The sequence below is a fragment of the Heteronotia binoei genome, chromosome 12 (genome assembly GCF_032191835.1).
Source record: "Heteronotia binoei isolate CCM8104 ecotype False Entrance Well chromosome 12, APGP_CSIRO_Hbin_v1, whole genome shotgun sequence".
Classification (NCBI taxonomy): Eukaryota; Metazoa; Chordata; class Lepidosauria; order Squamata; family Gekkonidae; genus Heteronotia; species Heteronotia binoei.
Genome location: NC_083234.1, coordinates 53,180,287 through 53,201,841, shown reverse-complemented (window position 1 = coordinate 53,201,841; position 21,555 = coordinate 53,180,287). Strand labels below are relative to the sequence as shown.

The window sequence follows — 21,555 nt, the reverse complement described above, 5'->3', positions numbered from 1 at the left end:
ACTGCTTAAAAGTAAAAATTAAAACCAACAGCAATAAATCCTAGAGCCAACATCTGGAATCTTAAGAGTCAGCATCTCCATTTGCACTACCACCACTGTCCACTACCAGATGCCCAGTAACGCTCCAAGAGAATAGCTACACCCACAGCTAAAACCCAGAACAGCTGCCAAACAGCTCTTGGCTTTTGGGTACCACCAACTGGGAAACCTGCTGGACAGTTTCTTGGGGCTAACAAATCTTCTGCATTAGCGCTCCTGCTACTCAGCAACACACATTAAGTGCCCTGAGAAGAACGCCTATTTTGCTGCACTTGCCAGAATCAGCTCAGTATTCCATGTGGGGTGGACCTGGAGACATGAAACAAAGCTTGGACCAAGATCTCTCTCAAATCAGGCAACCATCATTCCCTTTACATATTCAAAAGGGCTCTTAAACTGGAGCAGTCCTTGACTTCACCGGAATTCTACCAACTTCTAGCTTCATAGTTCAGTTGGGTTTTGGCTGCTCGACAATTTAATTAGCAGCAACACATAAAATACTTACTAGAATGATGCTGATTTAAGGACTTGCTTCCCTCTCTTCTTTTGAATATATTTTAATTACAACCATCTGTTTAAAAATTCTGTTTGGAACCTTGGCTACCTAATGCCTTCAAAGCAACAGGATATATTTGATACAAAGTGTTCTTATCTCCATGCAGAATTTCTAGCATTTGGAAGGATTTACTCTTTCTGATTTGTTTGAAGTTGAATTTGTGTGCTGCTTTGGTGTTTCTGAAACAGAGGACTCCTTCTGGTGTAACATTTTACCACTCCATGACCAGGACATCACACCCACCATGGCCATTGTTCATTGGTTTTGCTTCCTTCAAAGCAACGCTATTGCCCATCTTTCAAAAACCCAGTCCTACAAGGTGGCCAATGTAAATGTTTGAAGATATAATTCAAAAACATAGACGTGAAAGGACCACACTACTCATCACCAATTGACTAAATGCAGCAGTGCCCACAATAATGCTTAAGCTGGTAGTTGTCTATTTCATTATCACCCTGTCCCACTGTAGTTAAACCCTGTGGTGTTTGGGACTGTGGCACCAAAGGGCACATCAACACTGTGGACCATAATACTTCAAAAACATTCCTTCACCATCAGCATTTGTTCCACATTTAGCATTTCAGAGGCTTTTAATTAAATGACAGTGGAACAGCAAGTTATTAGAAACATTTAATGAATTCAGCTATAATGACTTAAGCAGGGATCCAAAGAATGGCACAAATTCTGCATGCCCAAGTAGCTCCAGTCCACAGTCTTTTAATGCTTTTTAGAGACCATCTCCACAGAACCACTTCTTGGTGTAAGTTTTGATCTCAATGGGACAATAGTGCTCCAGGCATAGAGGCAGTCCACTCACACTCTTTTTAAAAATTTAAAATGTTCATAGTCTTTCAAGACCCTGACTTTTGAGGCAACAAAAAAACCCCCACTAAAAAACTGATCCCAACAAAACAACAGTTTTCAAACAGCAGCAACCACAGCCAAAACTGGGAGATAAGCACAAAGGGGTTTTAATCTTTTTTTAAAAAGTATTGAAAGCATAATTGTAATTGAAATTGAAAGCATAATTCAAGGGAGTGCGCATCAATCAAAAACTGGGGTAGGGAGAGTAGAGCTTTCATGTTTCCTAAAGCTGTGCCAGGTGAGAAGGCCCTGTCTCTGATAGACATCCGCCTCACCTCTGAGGACAGGGGCACAGAGAGCAGGACCCCTGAAAAAACCTTAACAAATGGGGAAGCTCATGAAGGCGTGGGGTTCTTTGGTGGCTTCTTGTGACTGCAGCCAGAATGTTAGACAAGGTGGTCACTCATTTATCCAGGAAGGTGTTCCTATAGGATCAGCCAATTCCTTTTTTGATTATTAAAATTAAGCTACACTGGCTCCTCCTCTGGGCACAATTAGTTAAAAGTTATTGGGCTGGATGTGATCAGCTTCATAGATTAATCTCACCCAATTCCCCTCTTCATAACTACCCCCATCACATGTAAATCCCATGATCAAGTATGGCTTTATGCTGGTCATAACTGAACCACTTTCTCCCTTTTTTCATCAGTGATAAAGGTAGTTAGATCAAGCCCATTATTATTTTTAATTTATTGAGGACTTAACCATAACTGTATATGATGCTTTCATTTCAGAATTTCATAAGCAAAACATGGACTCATGACCATTCCTATGGACAAGAGCCAGCAGACAGGGCATGGTGGCATGGGCCAAACACGTGTGAGGCTGACACTTCCATGGTGGTCCATCAGTGTCAACTGATCCTGATCTCTGAATCCTCCTTCATTGTGCCAGGTTTATATGACGCAATCTGCCCAGCAGAGTATTCTTAATGGTTCACTTCCATTTGAGCTACTCCCTCCCCCTGAAGATTTCTGGAAGCCCAAGCATATTCCAGAAAGCATCTTAAGGCTGAATTGCTTGGTGAGAACTAGGTTTTAAAGCTAATTTGGGGTATTGTTTCTGCATCAACTGGCTCACTGTGGACCTCAGCCTGCTCCAGAATTTTGAGGCATTCTCAGGTCATGGAGTGAGATAGGCTGGTCTCTTCTGTCTCTTGGCTGGTTGGACTGAATTTACTACATAACCTAGAACACATCCTATATTGCTTTGCAATTGAACCGTGGGCAGTGGGCACCCAAAGCAACTGGCAATAGGCAAGCCCCTTCCAGCTTTGCTGAACTTTCAAGTTTGTTCCGAGAAAGAATACCAATGGCTATTAGCTATGACCACCAAATAGATTGTCCATGCTCTGATGCAGTATCTCTCAGATTTTGAGCTGTTCAGGACAAACAACAAAGGACACTAGGAACAATAATTTATCATTTTTATGTGGCCTAACTGGGTTTTAAGTGAATGTATTCAGCATGGGGAAAACCACAAATTGTAGTACATAATTAAATTACACATAGAAATCCTGTGGACTAAATCTAATCATGATAGGTTTTGTTTGAATTAATTATGCTTACATGGTGTGATGCTGCAATATAAAGCAGTTTTATCTTGAACTAAATTTCATTTAAAATAAACAGACTTCCATAATCTCACAAGAATGAACTGTAAACTGGGGCACCACTGTAAATAGTGAGATTTTAACTTTTACCTCCCATCTGTCAAAGCTGAATATGAATTACCTATCCTGTTAACACAAAGGAGAAGAGTTCCAAGTACCCAAATCAGTTCCCTATTTACACTTACGAAGGTTCAAACATGGAATTACTTACGGAGGAGCCTTTGCTTCTTTACACACCAGTTTGCTTCCATAGCAGCCATAAGGAGACCCGAGTCATAGCCAAAACCAAGGAAGGAATAGCAATCACAATAATAGCCCTCTGCATCGTTTAGATGTGATGACTAGAAGCCTAAATAAACCTCCTCTAGATAGAACAGACTCACTTATTTCTGCATATTGCGTGATGTCTGCCACAACCAAGGCTCATTTTGAGCCAAGGCTGAATCCTGGAATACCCAATGAAATACAGATGACAGTGGCCCTAGCCATGTGCAGAATGCCTTTCTCAGACTACTGGTTAAGCTCAGTTTGCCATAGAAAGCAAAACTTCTGCATTCCATGGTGTGAATGCTGGCAAGCCTGAAATTCGTCTTTTAAGTGTGAAACACCAACTAGGAGCAACCTTCTTTACTCAACATTTCCCTCCTGATCAGTCAATGGGACAAGACAGAACAGATTAAGCTTTTTTTTTGTGGTGATGGAGAATCGGAATGTACCTTCCAAGAGACTGTGATGGACTTCCAAACTTAACAGCTAAAACTCAAGTAACCTCTTAGCAAACAGCTTAAGGCAAACTAATCCTCCCCTCCCCAACACCCCACACTTTTTCCATAGCTCACCATGTTTTCCATTGAACCATATGCCTTTCAAAAGAAAAATGACTAATGTATGTTATACTAAATTAATTCCGTGCTAGTGGCTTTCAGATGGTGAATAGGGTTAAGTCAGCAGAAGGATGAGAGATTTTAATTGTTTTAGACTGGTTTTTATTGTTTGTTCAGTGTTTATGATGACTTTATTCAAATATCAGCAGCTTAAAAGAAAAACTCCACATGTCTAAAAAGCAAAAGAACAAAGAAACATCAAATAAATACAAGAGAAAATACTTATATGCCTATGCTTTAAATATAAATACCTGGGTAAAGCTATACATTATATTGGCCCACCCCTCTGGCCCTTCAACATGGAATGGTAGCTGCTGCCACATGGACACCAGTCTGCAGAGGGTCCTCTCTGGCTTACCCACACCACTGAAACATTGGATAAACCTCTGAAGGTGGAATACGCAGGATTTTGAGTAATGTGGAATTCTTCCAAAAGATGAAAAATCAGCACTTGCTGAGCTAACTGTCAAATATCCTTTCTACCTCCAAGCAAATGTTTTTGAGGCTCTAAAGCACAGCTTGGTGAAAGACAATCAGGGCTATTCAAATTTCTTACTAAGCTTCAAAGCCATTTCCATCACTGTGTTTTCAACAATTTTCCCATGAGATATTAACATTCAAAAGAGCTTCTCCTGTGTTTTCATAGGAGTGAAATAAAAATTGAAGACAGCAACTATGTTGTAAATATATTAGCATCCTCACAAAGAGAAAGGTGTAATGGCATAAAATGTATAGAACCAAGGAAGATAACTGCATAGGTGAGATCAAATTAACCAGCTACTCATCTGAAACATCAGCCTCTGTATGCACTACAGAATGATGGCAACATACTTCATTTTGAATCAGTCCAAAAGGGCAGTAATATTTGCATCCAAAAGGGCAGTAAATATTTGCATCCTTTTGAAGACACGAATAGCTAAACTATTTAACAGGTTAAAATACAGAGGAGATCTGTTTATCTTCTGCCCATCGTTAAGGCGCTGCTTCAAACATGACAGTACTCCCACCTGGAAAACTGCTCTATGTAGGAAATAAGTCTGTAATATACATGTAGATTGTCACTTTACAGAGCAGCAACATGCATTTAACTCCAGAGAGAGAGACCTGTACACAAACAAGGACCAATCACACCCTCCAAGCATACATCATACAAACAGCAAAATACATGCATGTGACAGTGATCTGTGATATCTACCTGTTTTACATGCTATTCCTTACATAAATGTTTTCTATGTTCAAAATATTTCATGTCTGAGGAAGAACTATGACAAGTGGGTAGTCTTCCTAAATATGTTGCTTCTTGTTCCAAGATATTAATGGAAGTACATACATTGCATAGAAAGATGAGCAGTCTGGATGTGTAACTTCACATGCCTTAGCAGCTGTGAATACCAAAGCCTGAAGAGGAATCTGTAACATTAAAGCTGAATTCCAGCATTATAACATTAGATGGCCTAGCATGCTGTTAAATCAGTGGAACACATCCATTTTTTCGTTTATAACTAATGGAAGATGAAAGGGAAGAAGAGGGACAGGGAAAGACATGAGAAAATAGGAGACAAAAGAAAAGGGGATGGGAAAAAAGGTTGAAATTTGCATACCACCTCCCATCTCTTTTTGGGTTTCCACCTTTGTGAAGAATCATCACCCCAGGGGAGACAACTGATGGCTACAGGAACAGACACGGGGCTTTGACCATCTTATAAGGTTCACATCCTCCTTTTCCCAATCCCTTCATAGTTCCCAGTCTGCAGGCACCATGACATGATGCTAGCTAAATGCATTCTCTTCTTCAGAGACCTGACAAAATGCCCCCAAGCTCTGCACAGGGAAGAGTGATCATAAGCAAAGCGGCTCTCCCCACAATGTCTCTATCAGCCCTACATCCCTGAAAAGAAGCAAGACGAAGGTAAACTAGCTATCCTTGAACAGCCACCCCCACCCAAATAAAGGACTGGGGAGGGGGGAAAGGATTTGTGTTCATCTTCTTCTTAGCCTGCAAATGGGTACAATCTTCGTGTGTGTGTGCGGGGGGAGGCACACTGAGGGGTGGGACTCAAGGAGGCCCGAAGGATGGAGTCACTCCCATTTTCCGTCTTATATGGCAGATACCTGGGACGAGGGGGGCCCGAAGATAGCTGCCCTGCAAAGCACGACCCCTTTTGCGGGGGGAGGGGGGGTCCTCACGGAGGCCTACAAGCGAGAGACCAAGCAGCCTACCCCACCGCGGAAGTCTGGGTGGGAGGGGGCGGGGTCTGGGGCGGACACCGCCCCTCAACTACAGCTGGTGTTCCTGGTGCTGCTGCCGCCGCCCATCTCCCGTACCTGCGGTTGGGCCCGGCCTCTCCTCACACCCCCTGAGGGGCGCACCCCGGACCGGCCCAGCGGCGACGGCGGCGGCGTCTCCTCATCGCGGTGACAGCCGGGAGCCCCGCCCATCTATCGCGGCCCCGCCTACATCTCGCGAGACTCGTCCAGGCGAAGCCACACCCACCGACTTCCTTAGTCACGTGAAAGCGTGCGGAGGGGGGCGTCTCTAGATGTGAAACAGAATGAAGCGGCGCCTCATCCCAGCTGGCGGACGCCATTGAGACTAAGAACTAGAAGGGACAAGGATTGGATCATAGAGTCTCTCCCTGGGTATGACATCCACCGTGTCCCACAGGAACGTCCAAAAGGGGGCGGGACAGACAAAGATGTTCTGGCGTTTGTTGGAATTTGTTAATTTATGCGCATTTAACTTTAAAAAAACCCCTTCCTCCTTTTTTTAATTTAACTCTGTAGTCATGTCCATTCTGCAAGTTTAGGATTCGAATTTACAGGCTTATATTGTAAACTTCCTATGAACGCTATTCCTATAGAGTCTGTTCCCGGAACTGTTCCTTATATTTAATATTTGAATATAGCGTCCATACATTTTATGCGATGCATCATAATTAGATAAAAATTATAACACAGGGCTTTTTTGAGCAGAAATGAAGTTCCGGCTGGCTTGGTATCGGAGAGTGTGACCTAATATGCAAATGAATTCCTGCTGGGCTTTTTCTACAGAAAAGCCCTATGTGAAACAATGGTGACATCAGGGGGTATGGCCTAATATGCAAATGAGTTCCTGCTGGGCCTTTTCAACCAAAATAACACATTATTTTGATAACACAGAAATGTTTGCCTATTCCAGTAAAAAAGCCCCATGGCACAGAGTGGTAAAGCTGCAGTACTGCAATCGGAGCCCTCTGCTCATGACCTGAGTTCAATCCCAGCAGAAGCTGGTTCAGGTAGCCGGCTGCAGGTTGACTCAACCTTCCATCCTTCCGACATCAGTAAAATGAGTACCCAGCTTGCTGGGGGGAAAGTGTAGATGACTGGGGAAGACAATGGTAAACCACTCTGTAAAAAGTCTGCTGTGAAAACGTGTGAAAGCAACATCACCCCAGAGTCGGAAACAACTGGTGCTTGCACAGGGGACTACCTTTACCGTTTTTATTCCAGTAAAAGCACCATCAGTTTTTCTAACACATGTAAAACGCCTATTTCTTGTCTCACAATCCCAGCGCTTTTTGAGTGGCAACGCTTTCTCAGTTAACTTCAAGAGTAACTCAGGCCTATTTGCAAACTAAAGGCAGATCTCATTTTCGTGTTTTGAAACCTCTGCTACCAGAAGCCCTGCTACTGCTTCCATTGCGCCAATGGGTTACTTTTAATCTTGTAATTTTCAAGCATTTTTAGCTAGGACTGTGCTTTGTTAACTGTGACACCTAGAAAACTAATTTGGGCTTCTGGGAATCTGAAGTATTATTTATAAACCAGTTATGCTAGCTGAGTAGAAAGTGGTCATCATCTATGCTGAGACTTGAGGTAATGTCCAGAAGATAAGTAGGCCTAAAAGTCTTTTGGTATCAGCCATGCATATCAGCCAGTGTGGGCAGTCTTTATTTTCAGTACAACCAAATGGAAGAAACATGTATGCAAACCAACAACAATATATCAGCATTGTCTTTGCTGTAGTTACAGAACACCATTTTGAGATTAATTAGCTAATGGACCCCTATTGAAACTGCAATACAGCTCTGTGAATAAACACACACAACTTCTTTTACAAAGGACTGGAGTTGGAGGGTTTACATTCCAGATTGTAGAATACCATACAAGTACACAGTCTTCTGTGGCTTGAGGCGTCAATGATTAAAACACCAAAAGATTTACATCCAAATTTACAAAAGCCAAGACCAACAGATCATAAAATAGAGCTAGCCTATTAAGTTCGCTACAGACTTTTAAAATATTTATATGTATTTGCTAGTGAAGACAGTGGTATGGAACAAAGTGGAAGGCAAAGAAATGAAGCAAGGATAGTTGTTTTCTACTGCAACAGGAGAAGTGAGAGTGGAGAACTGGGACAATTCAGGGTAAAACCTTCATTTGGCCACAAAGGTCACTAAATGACTTTGGACCAGTCACTGTTGCTTAGCCTGTCTCACGGGGTTGTTGTGAAGCTGGAATGGAGAAACATCGATATGGACTTGAGCCCGTTAAAATAAGCATAGGATAAAAGTGTGATTATAACATGTCTACCAAAATGGAAACCAAACTAACTTGACATTGTATGGGACAGCCTGACAGCACGCCAAAGAAGACCAATGGACATAGCCATTGCTTAGATTTTCAGCTAGATCATGGGTGGCCAAACTTGCTTAATATAAAAGCCACATAGAATAAACATCAGATGTTTGAGAGCCACAAGATATGAATGTCAGATGTTTGAGGGAGGAAGGAAGGAAAGGAAATAAATACATGGGAGTAGAGAAGAGGTGGAAAGGAAGCAACTTTAAATGAATTCTCCAAGCTACTGGCTAGCTTGGAGAAGTGATTTAAAGAGACAAATGCCTTTTCCAAGGCAGCCAATAGGGCAGTGGGGGCTTTGAGAGCCACACAATACGTGCGAAAGAGCCACATGTGGTTCCTGAGCTGCAGTTTGGCCACCCCTGAGCTAGATCTTTTTGCTTGCGACCCACAGACCCAACTACATCCCACAGAGTAGATGAAGTCAAAGTATAATGTCTTCCCAAATCACTTGAAGTGGTCTCTGGTCATGATATTATGCCCAACTGAGTGAAGTAGAAAGTACCAATTTGTGACATGCGTGTTTTCTTTTAACTCTTGTCTTTCTTTTTCTGGAACACACACACAAGATAAGCCAAGGTGGCAAATATTATCTGTTAGATGAAGACAGCTGTGAGTCTCTGCTGGCAAAAGTCTGAGCAGCAGAAGCATCTGAGTTGCTTTGACAACAGAATCCCAGATTTTCGGGGCCCTTTCAGTGGAAGATTTGATAGCACTCCACAAACGAGGAAAGGGAAGCAAGTTGGGATCCAATCACCTTACAGAATGTAGTTACACCTATATAAATACATTGTAAAACTTTAAATAGCTAATGACTTCAACTGAGTCACATGTGTAAATAAGTGAACAGTCAGAAACAAAGCTGTAGGTCTTCTGCGTTTCTGAAATTCTCCCAGTATTCCTCAAGTAAACTGGAAATTTCAGACGGAAGATAAACATGAAGTTGTTCTTGTTTTTAGAGAAATAGAGAGAGCGTTAAGGTGCTGCTTCATATACATTTTTTAAAACTGTATAAATCCATTTCCCTGCCATCCTGCAGTTTGCTTTCCACTACAGAAACTCATACATGATTTATCAATATTATTTGGGGCAGCAGAAAATGGGAGCTTGGAAGAATGGCCCAACTCTATTTTTTCTGAGTAGGAATAAATTCAGATTTGCCTCTACAGAACCCCCAGTTGTGCAAAGTCATCCTTTTTAAGGACTGACACCTTAGTAGCCTTATTTGTGGAATACCTAACACAAAGCCAAAGTAGGAGTCCACAAAATAATTACTACACCCACATACAGCACTTGTGCTCTCTAAATAAAAATGTGTGGTCTAAAAGGGAATAAGAGACATTTTGTTCATCTTCCCAGCTTGAAGGCGATCCTTAACTCAATTGATCAGGCTCATGCCTATTTGCAAGCCTCAAATTAACACCTGTGGAAATACTGGAATGCAGCTTCCTGACCAGCTTGTTGAATTGAGGCCTCAGTGGGAAGCTGATCTCAGTATTTTACAGGAAACCAGGCCTCAACTACACATGCATTAATCATAGTCTATTCTGACTTCAGTAATAGAGTCAAAAGCTGCTTTATCCACATTGCCCCTCCCATGCACAGATGTCAGGTGCTTCTTGAGGGCAGATTTGTGCTTGAAGTCCATGTCACAGCAGTGACACTTGTAAGGCCTATCCCCACTATGAATGTTCAAGTGGTCCTGGAGGGTGCTTTTGGCAGTAAATGTTTTCAGGCACACCATGCACTGAAATGGGCGGATCCCCATGTGCCCTCGGATGTGCCGGTTCAGGTTCTTCTTTTGCGTGAAAGTTTTCCCACACTGCAAACACAAGAACAGCTTGTGCATCTTCAAATGGCGGAGATAGTTCTCAAGGTGGAGGAACCCCCGGGGGCATTTTGGACACTGGTGGCGCCACGAATAGCCAGAGTCCTCTGGATTTTGGAACCCGCTCACAGCACTCACAGCTCCTTCTGGGTTCTCACCCCTGAAGCCTGGGAATTGACCCCCTGCCACTTCTGAAATTCTGCTCTCAACAGTTGAGTTGATTAAAGAGTGTTGAGTTTCAGGAAAATATAAGTTTGTTTTAGAGGAGGTAGATGGTTGTGAATACTGCTCATTTTCTACACCAGGTGCATTGATAGAATCCATTTGGAAAATGCAGATTTCGTCATCTTTGTATCCTATTTCAACAGTTGATATCTCGGGGCTTTTTACATCCTTCCTTTCTGGTACTAAATCTTGCAGGGGTGGCTGCTGAACATCTCCTTTTTCCTGCTTTATATTATCATCTAAATTCACAGAACTGTCTTCTGAAATCTCAATAATTTCACAGTCTTTATCCAGACTGGCCTCTTTGCCTCCTAGCTCCATGTCAGAAGAGTGGCATTTTTCAGGGCTTCTGCTGTTTCCCTCCACAGAAGCATCCATTTCCAGGTACCGTGATAGTGCCTCGGTGCATTTCTCCACAATATGCACCATCTGCAGGTAACTTGCAGCTGTGAGATATTTCAAGAGTTCCTTCTTTTTCACCTCCAGAGCACCAGTGTAGCAGGAGAGCAGCAGTTTTCTGCCTACCTCGGCACTCTGCAAGATGGTGATGCGCACTTGCTGGGACTGACTGAGCAGAAACTGGTCCCTCATGAAGGTGGAACAAGCAGCAAAAATCACCTTATGCCCCTGAAACTCGGTGTCATTGATGTAGATTGAAACATCACAAAAGAGGTTTTGTTGCCGCAAGATGTTCATCTTCTGCAGCACGGCATCCCCTTGTTGCTCAAACTGGAAATGGAGCACATCTGAATCGGCAGCCATGGCCACTGTCCTGCTAAGAAACATACAAGAGCGATCAACAAGCCAAGAACATCAGTAATAATAATTACTGTTTAGTTCTCTGTGTGGTATAGACAGGAAATCCTAAGATTGTCTGGCTGCCTGAAGTACTGCTCTTTTTAGCATTATGCACTCCTAGATGGTGAGCTAGGCTTATTTTTGGGCTGAGACAGCTCTAACTGACCCAAGGTCACCCAGCTGGCTTCATGTGGAGGAACATGGAATTGAACCCAATTTTCCAGATTACACCACACTGGCTCTTGAATGTCAGTCATTCTACATGATAGGGTGAAAGTCAGTTCACACATTATCAAGTCCTCATGTCCCTCATGTAACTGGTAGACAGATGTGATTTGGAAGCTCTGTGATCAGAACTAAATCCCCAGTTATACACAGGCCTGATTTCCATTAGGACTAAAGCACATGATGGGGTGTACAATGTGTGTATGTAGGTGGGGGGAGGCTTATGCCTCATCCCTATTTACCATGGCACTGATACAAAGCAGATTCATGCATCCCTGGAGCATGGAACTTTAGGCACATATTTGATTAACAAAACTGATGGAGGCCACATGGCCTTAATAATGTGTGACTAGTGAATTTAAAAATTGGGGCTTTTTCCCATTAACATTTGTATTGTTAGGGCTCTAGTTTCTAACAATTTGGATTTGTGTGTGCCATTAAGGCACAATATGCCATAAGGCCAGAGTCTTTCTTAATGTTAGCTAAATTACTAATAGCCAGACATGGGGAAAATTAGGGTACTGTCACAAAAGAGCAGATCTTGTTAATGAAAAAGTTTTCTTGTGAGATTAAAGTGGGCAAAAGTATAGCTAATGAGTTTGCTGGTTTTCCTAATGGGTTGGTTGCCTTTGGTAGATTTATGTGCACATACAAGGGCTAAATTTTTCTGAGAGCACTTGAAATGCATTATCGCCATCTTGTGATTTATGTATAGAACTGAATTTTAATCTTTTATCATATTACATTTTATTTTTTAAAAAAATTGTTGTACTTGCATGTTGTGAGCTGCCCTGAGCCCATTTGCAGGTTAGGGTGAGATAAAAGTCAGATAAATAGTGAGGCTTCCAACACAACTTGTCCTAGGCTGAGTAAATACATGTCAGCTTCTATTTACCAAGCAGTTATGATCAATTTTTAAAACACAGTATACAAAATAAGAAAAGGCACCTCCATGATAAAAGAGTTTAAGCAGCACAGTGTTAATATTAGAATAAATTTAGTAATAATTAGAAAGGCTTTTCAATGGGTGAAGTGGCCCAAACCAATAGAGGACAAAGAAAAAAAATACCCATAAAAATGAAGATACACATCAGATCACATTGTTTGTAACTCTGATTTCTAATATTAGGAATGTATAATGAAAAATAATCCAATCATAATAGAGAAAAGCCTTTCCCTCTAATTGTCTTTTAATTATCCTCTAATCCAGAAATGTCAAACAGATAGCCCACAGTGCTCAGATGCAGCCCATGAGAAACTTCCTTCTGCTTCCTTTTCGAGGGCTGGTCCTGCAGCCACACCATAGCTTGTTTTTCCCCTGCAACCTCAATGGCTCTTTGCTTCCTGCCTCTTGTCTCCCTCCCCCCTCCCCCTACAGAAAGAGAGAGAGAGAGAGAGTTCCCTGGCTGCTTCCTGCTTTGTTTGGGAGAGATACAAAGACAAGCCTCTCTGTCTCGCACACACAGAAGATTAGGGTTGCCAAGTCCAATTAAAGAAAAATCTGGGGACTTTGGGGGTGGAGCCAGGAGACTTTGGGGGTGGAGCCAGGAGACATTGGGGTGGAGCCAAGAACAAGGATGTGACAAGCATAATTGAACTCCAAGGGAGTTCTTGCCATCACATTTAAAGAGACAGCACACCTTTTAAAATGCCTTTCTTCCATAGGAAATAATTAAGGATAGGGGCACCATATTTTGGGGCTCATAGAATTGGACCCTCTGGTCCAATTGTTTTGAAACTTGGGGGGTATTTTGGGGAGAGGCACTAGATGCTATACTAAAAATTTGGTGCCTCTACCTCAAAAATAGCCCCCCCAGAGCCCCCAATACCCACGGATCAATTTCCTATTATTCCCTATGGGAATCGTTCTCCACAGGGAATAATAGAGTGCCTAGTAGACATTTCCCTCCCCCCCCACGCTTTCTAAAGGGGGGGAGGGCCTCCAAACTAGGGAATCCCCTGCCCCCTCCCTCTCTCACACACACACTTACCAGATCTTCCTCCGGACAACTCTACTTCCTGTGAAAACGAAAGCAAAGAAAGGGAGGGGCCGTTCTCAGAAGCCCTTTCTGCTTCCTGCCCAGCCTTAAAGGGGCAGACATTTTGCAAACGGCTCAGGAGCTCTACAACATGAAGCCTAAAGGTATGTTCTCCCCCCTGTTCCACCCCTCACCCCCGCTTCCAGAGTTTTGAAGAGCGGGAGATGAGGCTGCGAACCCAGAAGTCTCCCACCAGAGCGGGAGGTTTGGGAAGCCTACAGAAGATAGAAGATATTGGATTTATATCCCGCCCTCCACTCCGAAGAGTGTCAGAGCGGCTCACAGTCTCCTTTACCTTCCTCCCTGACAACAGACACCCTGTGAGGTGGGTGGGGCTGGAGAGGGCTCTCACAGCAGCTGCCCTTTCAAGGACAACCTCTGCCAGAGCTATGGCTGACCCAAGGCCATGCTAGCAGGTGCAAGTGGAGGAGTGGGGAATCAAACCCGGTTCTCCCAGATAAGAGTCCGCACACTTAACCACTACACCAAACTGGCTCTCCACAGAGCTTCTGCTTCCTTCTCCAGGGCTGCTCTTCCTCTTTTGAGGAGGAAAGAGAGTGAGAAAGCAAAGTTGGAGTTCCATGACAGCTTTAAGATTAACAATGTTTTATTCCAGGTATAAGCTTTTGTATGCAAGCACACTTCTTCAGATGGAGGAAAGGAAGGAGGGTGGTTGGGTGGATTCTTCTGACAAGCACAATTTATATTGAGGAAATTATTATGGCTTATTCTGAAAAAGTTTTTTTTTAAGATTGGATTTCTGTGTTCCCATCTGGATTTTAATTTTTCTCATAAATCTCTATCCCTGGGCCAAAGGAGGCCAGGCTGAGTTCCACCAGAGGCTGCGGCAGTGCCTGTGTTATGGAATACTCTCCTAGAGGATATCAGGGCCCTGTGGGACCTTTCCCAGTTCTTCAGGGGCTGTAAAACGGAAATGTTTTATCTAGCGTATAACAACTAAGGCAGGAGACGGCTGCCAAACTGCCTGGAACTAACTGCTGTTTAATATCGTAAAAGTTGCGCCCTCTGAGGACCAGTGACCGATATTGTTTAATGCTGAAGAGAACCACAGGAATACTGCCTCTATACTTTATTGTTCTTTTTGATTTATAGCATCATTGTATTTTAATGTTTAATGCCTTAATGTTTTACAATGTCTTTGTGCTTTTAGACGCCATTTTGGCTTGTTACGGCATCTATGGCCCCCCTGCCCAACAAAGTGATATTTATGTCAGACCCGGCCCTTGACACCTTTCCTCTAATCTGAAGGATAACTAAAATGTTATTTCAAGAAATTGAACCATGCACTAACACTGGTTGAATCCATTATAAACACAATATGACCAGCTTGTAGTAAAGATGAACTGTGATTGGTGTTTCAGCTGTTGAATGGAATGAGCAGAAAATATGAGAGGAATACTCTCCCCAGTATTGCATCCCAGGTTGCCCACCCCCTCTGTAAGGTGACAATGAAAATCAGGCCTTTGTAGTAAAATGGACACCACAGGCCCCCATTTTTACTATGGGCAATTCTCTCTCACCACCATCAGGGAACTGGAAGTACTGCAGTCTTACAGTCCACAGTTAGGCTGTCTGTTCCAAATGCAAACTATATTCTATTCAATATCCCAACTAGATACAGAAAAAGCTTAGAAAACTCACACCTGAGATAGTATCAGAGCTAAGCTGTTTGTCTATAGATGTTCTGCCAGGCATCTGGCTGAGGACAGCAGTGGAACAGTACACAATCTGGCACTTCCCTCCTTGGAATCCTCCCGCCTAGATGGTTCCTGGACACTAAATTCTTTCCCACCATCTTGAAATACGTATTGTTTTTATTGTTCATATGCTACTGCTATTTTAATCTTTGGTTTTAACTTGTATTTATTTATTGTTCTCGTTTTGTTGTTAGCTGCCCTGAGCCCTGCTTGCAGGGAAGGGCAGCCTTTGAAATTCAATAAATAAATAAGGATGTACTATGGCCCTGTGTCCAAATCAGGTACATATAATCAAAATGGTATTTCAATTGTGTACCCTCCTATTTTGGTCCAGGAAATTCAATTCCAAAAGTAAATAGGGAGCCAGTATAACAATTAGTGTGTCGTGCAATTTGTAATTCTTATTGAGTAGATAGATAGATAGGCAGGCAGGTAGATACAGAGCTTTTTTGTAGAAAAGTCTCAGCAGGAATCATTTGCATATTAGGCCACACACCCTGACATAATCATTGTTTTACTCAGTGCTTTTTGTAGAAGCAGCCCAGCAGGAACTAATTTGCATACTAGGCCACACCCCCTGGTGCCAAGCCAGCTGGAAATGCATTCCTGCTCAAAAAAAGCCCTAGATAGAAGATAGATGGAGAGATAGTTTTTTTAAACTAATTTTTAATAAATATGTGCATTTTTGATAATTTGTAATATTTATGTTGCATTTAGCCTGTCATAGGCAGGGAATCAGGGAAGCTGTATGTGGGTTGTCACCACTCTGGTACGGACTTCTTTGGGAGGGACCAGAGCACCCACCCCAACTCCTTATGTTCACTATTTCCCAGTAGATTTTACTTTATATGTGACCAAATTTAGCATGAGTAGGCTTGCCAATTCCCAGGTCCCAGGGGGAGGGTTCTCCCACTTTCCCAGGCTTCTTCCTGCTACTAGTCAGCTAGCCGGTGGGGGGAAGCCCCGCCCCCACAGCTGCCATGTGCCTTTCCACCTCCGGAGGCTTCAGACTCCTCTTGGAAAGGCTTCCTCTTGGGATGGGGTGTCTGTGTCTTTAAGGCTGAATGGGGGCAGGGGGGGAGCAGGCAGAAGAACATGGCTGCTTCCAGTGACTGTGAAAGCAGCCCAGACTAGGGTTGCCAAGTCCAATTCAAGAAATATCTGGGGACTTTGGGGGTGGAGCCAGGAGACATTGGGGCGGAGCCAGGAACAAGAGTGTGACAAGCATAATTGAACTCCAAGAGAGTTCTGGCCATCATATTTAAAGGGACAGCACACCTTTTTAAATGTCTTCCTTCCATAGGAAATAAGGATAAGGGCACCTTTTTTGGGGCTCATAGAATTGGACCCCCTGGTCCAATCGTTTTGAAATTTGGGGGGTACTTTGGGGAGGGGCACTAGATACTATATTGAAAATTTGGTGCCTCTACCTCAAAAAACAGCTCCCCCAGAGCCCCTGAAACCTCCAAATCAATTCTGCATTATACCCTATGAGAATTGATCTTCACATAGGGAATAATGAAGACGTTTCCCTCTTCACCCCCCTTCACCCCCCCCCCCCCCCGTTTCTGGCAAATCTGATGCAGGGGACTGGCCTCTCTACTCACAAGTTGCTGCCAGCTTCTCACAGCAACACAGGCACACCAGCTGGGCACTTTATGGCATGGAATAGGAAGCCGGCAGAACTCACTCACCTCCGGAGGTGCAAAGGCACATGGCCCTTTGGGGGCGGGGCTGGGCTCCCCTCCCTTCACCGGCCAGCTGACTGGGGGCAGGAAGCAGCCTGAGAAAATGGAAGAGCTCTGGCTGCTGCGATCGGGGCTGGGTGGGAAGGGCTGCCATTCTCCCCCCCTCCCGCTTTCCCTTTTTTGCCGTGCGGGGGGAGGAGGCTCCAAATCGGGGGTCTCCAGGCCAAGCGGGGGATTTGGGAAGCCTAGCCCAGACCCTCCATTGGTTGCACAATCTTTTCAGAGGTCGTTTGCATAGGAAAGTAAACTTGAACCTTTGGTTGCTCTGTGTTACTTTGAAGAAGTTGGTAGTTCAGCAACTCGTGAGTAGAGATGCCAATCGCCAGGTGGGAGCAGGCCCTCCCCCACTTCAGAGTTGTCATAAACATTGGGGGGGAAGGGAAATGTCTGCTGTGCACTTTATTATTCCCTATGGAGATCGATTCTCATAGGGTATAATGGAGAATTGATCTGGGGGTATCTGGGGCTCTGGAAGGGTTGTTTTTTGAGGCAGAGGCACCAAATTTTCAGCATAGCATCTGATGACTCCTCAAAATGCTCTCCAAGTTTCAAAAGGATTGGACTAGGGGGTCCAATTTTATGAGCCCCAAAAGAAGGTGCCCCTATCCATTATTTCTAACATAGGGAAGGCATTTAAAAGGTGTGCTGTTCCTTTAAATGTGATGGCCAGAACTCCCTTTGGAGTTCAATTGTGCTTGTCACAACTTTGCTTATGGTTCCACCCCCAAAGTCCCCAGATATTTCTTGAATTGGACTTGGCAACCCTAGGCATGAGGACCAAAGCAGAATAATAATTTTATTTAAGAGGTCTAGTAATAATTGGTTTTCAAATAATTAGTAAAATAATGAGAACAGTAAAGGTAGGTGAAGAAAATAAAACACCCTAACATGTTTTATCTAGACCAGGGGGTGTCAAATATCCAGCCCAATAAGGCCCATGGCTCTTTTCTCCCCACTTCTCCCTCTCATGTCCTCACCCTTTGAAGCTCCAAGGCTGCTGAAGTTCCCACCTCCTTCTGCCTTGTCATACTGGATGCAGCAGGAAATTCTGGGCTTGCAAAGCTGCAAAGAAAATGTGGAATGGATTTTCCAATAAGGTCTCTGTGCCCAGATAGAGACCTTAGTGGAAAATTCATTCCATGTTTTCCTTGCAACTTTGTCTGTGCTGAAATGTTTTTTAATGGAATGGGGCTCAAGTTTCACTTTCCAGCATTCCTATAGCCAGCTGAAGCAGTTGCTTCCTGAAGTTGTGTCCTTTCAAGTAAAGGGTTGATGCTTTGAGCCAGCTTGTCTCTGCTGAATGGATCTGAGAACTAGCGCCTAGTAAGTACTCTAACCTGGGAACCCACAGCCAAAGGGGGATATTACATAGGAGAGCCATTGCCAATCTAAGTAGAATTGGCGTGGGAGAAGCCATTTCATCTTTTCCTGTACGCAGAGCATTTTATATTTTTAGTTTCTGCTGTGATCCTTGTGCTTTTTAATGTTTTATTTTTAAAACTGCATTGCCAAATCCCATTATACTCCCACCTTTCAATTTTAAACAAAATATTGCAAGAATTTTAAGCATGTTTGTATTTTAAGTTTAAAAATTCCTTAATTATGGTTGTCTGTGTTCTTTATAAAGTTTATATCTCTGCTACCTGGCATTACATTTTATGACACACATGGCCCGGCCCCACAGTCTCATTTATATCAGATCCTACCCTTGTAACAAATGAGTTTGACACTCCTGATCTAGACCGTTCCTAGCTGTCTCTTGGTGATTAGCTTCAAGCTGATTCACCCCTACTGTATGAGGGTTCCCTCCGTCTGCAGCAGCCTCTCCTCAGCTCTGCTCCTTAGGAGTGAACAGTCTCTCACTTTGTGTGAGGCCTTTGATTCCTTCTTCCCAGGCACCACCCTCTGTTGGTGTAAGTTTTCCTTCCAAATCCCCTGTTGACCAATCAAAGGGTCCAAGGGTGGCCTGGGAAATGTAGAACCAGTAGTTACTCTAATATAGGTTTTTCCAGAGCCACTAGGCCTCACTAGCAGGCTCAGGCTCATGACAGGACCTATAATTGTTTTTAAATTAATTTGTAATAAATACATGCATTTCTGATAATTTGTAATGTTTATGTTGCATATTTATTGATTTTACATTGCCTCCCCTAATTTGTATCCATGTAACCTTTCAGGTTCTTAATTCTTCTTTTTGCATTTTTGTGTGTCTGCTCCTGGAAGTCATGGTGACTTCTGGTGACTTACCTCTACTGGGGCATGGAAGATATTCAGAGAACTGGCTGAATAAAGCCTGCCCCTGCCTCCCGACTGCTGGCATTCCAAGAAGATCTCCTATCCAAGTACTTGCCAGAGTCGGCCCTGCTTAGCTGCCAAGATTGGGTTTGTTTGGGCTATCCAGGTCAGGGCAATTCTTTAAGTGTATAAACAACTGCTGAACAACAAAATACTGCAGCATATGAGCCTTTAAAAAAACAAATACAGTCCTCTTTCTGTAGATCTAAAGTATATTCCTATGATGTTAAAGAGAGAAATTTTTAGTGGTTCATGGTTTGTAGTTTAAGCCTTGTTCATTTCAATTTTACCTTTATCCTCCATCTGGCTGGTCACCTCTCTTCAGACCACATGCCTGTGTGTGTTCACTTCAGAGTCCCCAAGGTATCTGCCCCCCCCCCCCTTCTGACCCCCTTCTTCTTGGGAGAGCTTCTTCCCACAATCACCAAGCAGAGAAGGGCAAAGAGTAGAACATTTTGGTAATTTCAAAGACTCAATACTGCTCTCCAGTAATAGTCACTGGACCTGCCTTAATTACCATAAGAATAACCTTTGCAGCTGTGAATTCATAACATTGAAGGATAACAAAACTAACCACCTTTTGACCAGACTACTTGGAAAGCCTGAAGAGAAATGTCATTTCAGCACAGTCTCTCCATTTTGTAACTGTACAAAGGGGGGGATTTGGGCAAGTGAATCTGGTTGGGCAGGGAAAGAAGGTGCATTTGGCCAAATTTTCTCTTATCTATCCAGCCATTAAAAGTAGTAAAAAATCCCTTTGCATTTTGCCACCCTCCTCTGAGAAACTGCCAGTCCATCCTTTTTTAGTGGTTCATGGTTTGTTCATATGCTGCAGTATTTTGTTGTTCAGCAGTTGTATATACACTTAAAGAATTGCCCTGACATGGATAGCCCAAACAAACCCAATCTTGGCAGCTAAGCAGGGCCGACTCTGGCAAGTACTTGGATAGGAGATCTTCTTGGAATGCCAGCAGTCGGGAGGCAGGGGCAGGCTTTATTCAGCCTGAGGATGGAGAATCCAATTTATTCAATCACCCGTCTTCCTTTCCTTTAGAAAATGCAAGTTTATCCAACCTCCCTGCCCTGCAGTCCGCAGTTCTTTGCCCCACATTGCTCACCTGTTGCTGCAGATGGTAGGACCCAGCCGTACTTCTCGCCAGACACAGGAACAGCTGTTTAACCCCTGCAATAAACTTCCGGAGCTCCTCCGAGCAACCTCCCCCTTAACCCGGAAAACATGCAACCAAAAATGCCTGCAGCCCTTTCCTTATTGGCTACTTTTGCAACCAATGGGGAGACACTGGATGATAACAAGATTCTAAACTCTCTTAATTCACCCGCCCCTAAATGTACATGAAAGGTATATGATGGCTTAGTGTCAGATCTTCAAGTCAGGTGGGAAGAACTGATTCTTTTCTGCAGCAGCCAGAAATGCAAAGCTAGAACTCTACACAGAGTTGCAGTCAAGTCTTGCAGGCTGCAGTTCCTCAGTGTACTCTGGAAAATAAGACTGGTGAAAAGAAACAGTACTTGCTGCTAAATAAACGTGTTGACAGCTCCAGATTGGGCAATACCAGATTTTGGGAGTGACGCCTAGAGGGGAGGAACCTTAGCAGGGTATAATGTCATAGCATTCACCCTCCAAAGCAGCCATTTTCTCCAGGGGAACTGATCTTGATCGTCTGGTGATTAAATGCAGTAGTGGAAGATCTCCATCCCTTGGAATTACAGCTCATCTCCAGAATACAGAGATCACTTCACTTGGATAAAATAGGTGCTTTGGAGGGTGGACTCTTTGGCATTGTACCTCACTGACATCCCTGTCCTCCCTAGGCTCCACCCCCAAATTTCTAGGAATTTCCCATTCTGCAGTTGGCAACCCTATATCCAGGTGGCACTTGGAGGTTGGCAACTCTATTAAACATCAGGACACAGCTGTTCCCTCTGCTTGCTTATATACATGCTTGGCTCCAAGTAAGAATCAGATGACCTACAAAGGAAATGCTAGTTTGGAGGCTTTTGTTTTTAAAATCATGAATTGTAGGTCCATGGGAAGGGTATGTTAGATGTTTATAACATTCTGTGTGGTGTGGAGAAAATGGAC

General features: G+C 43.4%; 2 protein-coding genes across 8 annotated transcripts in view; both read right to left on the bottom strand.

The window, feature by feature from the left end:
* Positions 1 to 6,393, bottom strand: part of RC3H2 (ring finger and CCCH-type domains 2) — a 40,862-nt gene extending 34,469 nt beyond the window's left edge. For 5 of the 6 annotated variants that reach the window (XM_060251849.1, XM_060251851.1, XM_060251854.1 and 2 more), the window contains exon 1: positions 6,281 to 6,393. The gene's annotated coding sequence lies outside the window, so the exon portion shown is untranslated. Of the gene's footprint in view, positions 1 to 5,150; positions 5,262 to 6,280 lie in introns of those variants that run through there. The other variant, XM_060251850.1, reaches the window with a different exon arrangement.
* Positions 6,394 to 7,862: 1,469 nt separating this feature from the next.
* Positions 7,863 to 20,665, bottom strand: ZBTB6 (zinc finger and BTB domain containing 6). 2 transcript variants are annotated; one of them, XM_060251121.1, is made up of 2 exons: positions 20,570 to 20,665; positions 7,863 to 11,403 (listed from the first exon to the last, which is right to left on the bottom strand). In XM_060251121.1, the coding sequence occupies exon 2, from the start codon at positions 11,388 to 11,390 to the stop codon at positions 10,107 to 10,109; it is 1,284 nt and encodes a 427-aa protein (XP_060107104.1). In that variant the 5' UTR covers positions 11,391 to 11,403; positions 20,570 to 20,665; the 3' UTR covers positions 7,863 to 10,106. The 2 variants fall into 2 exon arrangements, with proteins under 2 accessions (XP_060107104.1, XP_060107105.1); XM_060251122.1 differs by having other exon boundaries at positions 7,863 to 11,400.
* Between the last annotated feature and the right edge of the window lie 890 nt (positions 20,666 to 21,555).